Below are 1,748 nucleotides of genomic sequence, written 5' to 3' on the forward strand. Positions count from 1 at the left end.
TTGACAGTCTCATACAAGACGACCACATTTATTTATACTCCTCCATCTCTTATTCAGTTTCATTTTTTGGCGGGAAAAACAATTTTTCCGTAATACTTTATATATACAAAATTGTTTGTTTGTATCATGATCAGTTGTATACAGAATTTTCCTTATTATGATATTTGTTTCTTTCTTGGCCATTTAATCCCATTCGTCCTTCTATCTTTCTTTCTTTCTTTCTCTGATATTTGTCTTCTAGTTTGCTTAGGAACAAAATCATGAATAACACTTCCCTTTATCTTCCATTTGATATATGGACCCATATTTTTGCTATGCTTCCTGTCGAAACTCTAGCGAAATGCCGGGCTGTGTGCCCATCTTGGCGCGCTTACATCGAATCCCCTTCTTTCATCTCCAAGCATCGCAATCTTTACAATAAACAACATTCCAAACACTCCCATTTAATTTTAGGTTATTCTACACGATTAGACCTACATCGTGTCACCAACGATCAGAGATTTACCACTCTTGCTTTTCTTCCTCCTTTTTCTGCTCATGTTTTCATACCAAGGATTTATGGAGGCTGTAATGGGTTATTTCTACATGATCATCAAGATAATATATGTTTGTGGAATCCCTTTCTCAGAAAATCTTTGATTCTTCCACCTTGTCCAATTGTTACCCCCTTCCAATTTACTCATTATGTTAATTATGTAATAGGATTTTCCACCTCTTGTGATGATTATAAGGTGCTTGCCTATCGGCATCGTACCATCAATAATGGTAAAGTGTATGAGCCCGCCATGGCAGTTTATTCACTTAGAAATCACATCTGGACTATCAAAATCAATCCCATGAATGCCGATGCTTGGACTTCATTAAGGAGCCCTATTTCTCGTCACAAATATGTTTATTGTGGATGGATTATTTACTGGTTTACTGAAAGTGATCCCGGAATTATCCGCTCTTTTGATTTTAATATGGAAGAATTTAATAACCTGGCAGTACCTGAGCCGCTAAAAGAATGTAAGATGTTAGTTCTTTTTGCCATCGATGAGTTGTTAGCTGTTATGTCATCGTCGTGCATATGGATTTTGGAAAAGTATGATGGAGAGTACACATGGAGGGAATGGTGTTCGGAATCATGGATTAATTCTTTTTTTGATATATTTAAAGAAGACTATCTATCTACTATCAAGGTTTTGTTTGTTGAGGAGACAAATACATTTCTAATGATTGGGTTTGATGGTAGAGTAGATTTTTATCAAGTTACAAGCGGGGTGTTAGGAATGTTGAGAAATGGAGCTGGTTATTTTCTTGCCGTGATTGATTATGTGGAGACCTTAGTGTTGCTTACAGGAACAGAAGGGATGACATTTCAAACCTTTCCTTGATTAATTAATGAGAATTGCTTCTTAAGAACTCATGGCGAATAAAGAAAGTCCACGTTTACAATATTCTGTAAGATCATTTGGTTTGCTTGTTATTAGTTTAGTTGTTGTAAATAGGTTATAGAATTGGAAGTAAGAACGATTTTAAAAGCATTTAATGTACTAATAAATCAGTATTGTTCATAGAATTTTCCATTATTGCATTGCCTTAAATAAATATACACATTATACTCAAACACAACAGCTAGATTTCAAAATGTTGTGCCTAATATCTAATGAGCACTTACTTGACATATGTGGAAGTATAAGTGCACTTAGTATGCAAAATGATAGCTGCACTCAAACACGTTTTTATGCAATTCAATTCGTTTATTG

General features: G+C 34.8%; 1 protein-coding gene across 1 annotated transcript; it reads left to right on the top strand.

Moving 5' to 3' along the window:
- The first annotated feature begins 260 nt into the window (after positions 1–260).
- Positions 261–1,376, top strand: LOC130821698 (F-box/LRR-repeat/kelch-repeat protein At2g27520-like). The gene has a single exon (XM_057687486.1). It carries the CDS (start codon positions 261–263, stop codon positions 1,374–1,376), a length of 1,116 nt encoding a protein of 371 aa, XP_057543469.1.
- The last annotated feature ends 372 nt before the right edge of the window (positions 1,377–1,748 follow it).

This window comes from Amaranthus tricolor, chromosome 8 (genome assembly GCF_026212465.1).
Source record: "Amaranthus tricolor cultivar Red isolate AtriRed21 chromosome 8, ASM2621246v1, whole genome shotgun sequence".
Taxonomy (NCBI): Eukaryota; Viridiplantae; Streptophyta; class Magnoliopsida; order Caryophyllales; family Amaranthaceae; genus Amaranthus; species Amaranthus tricolor.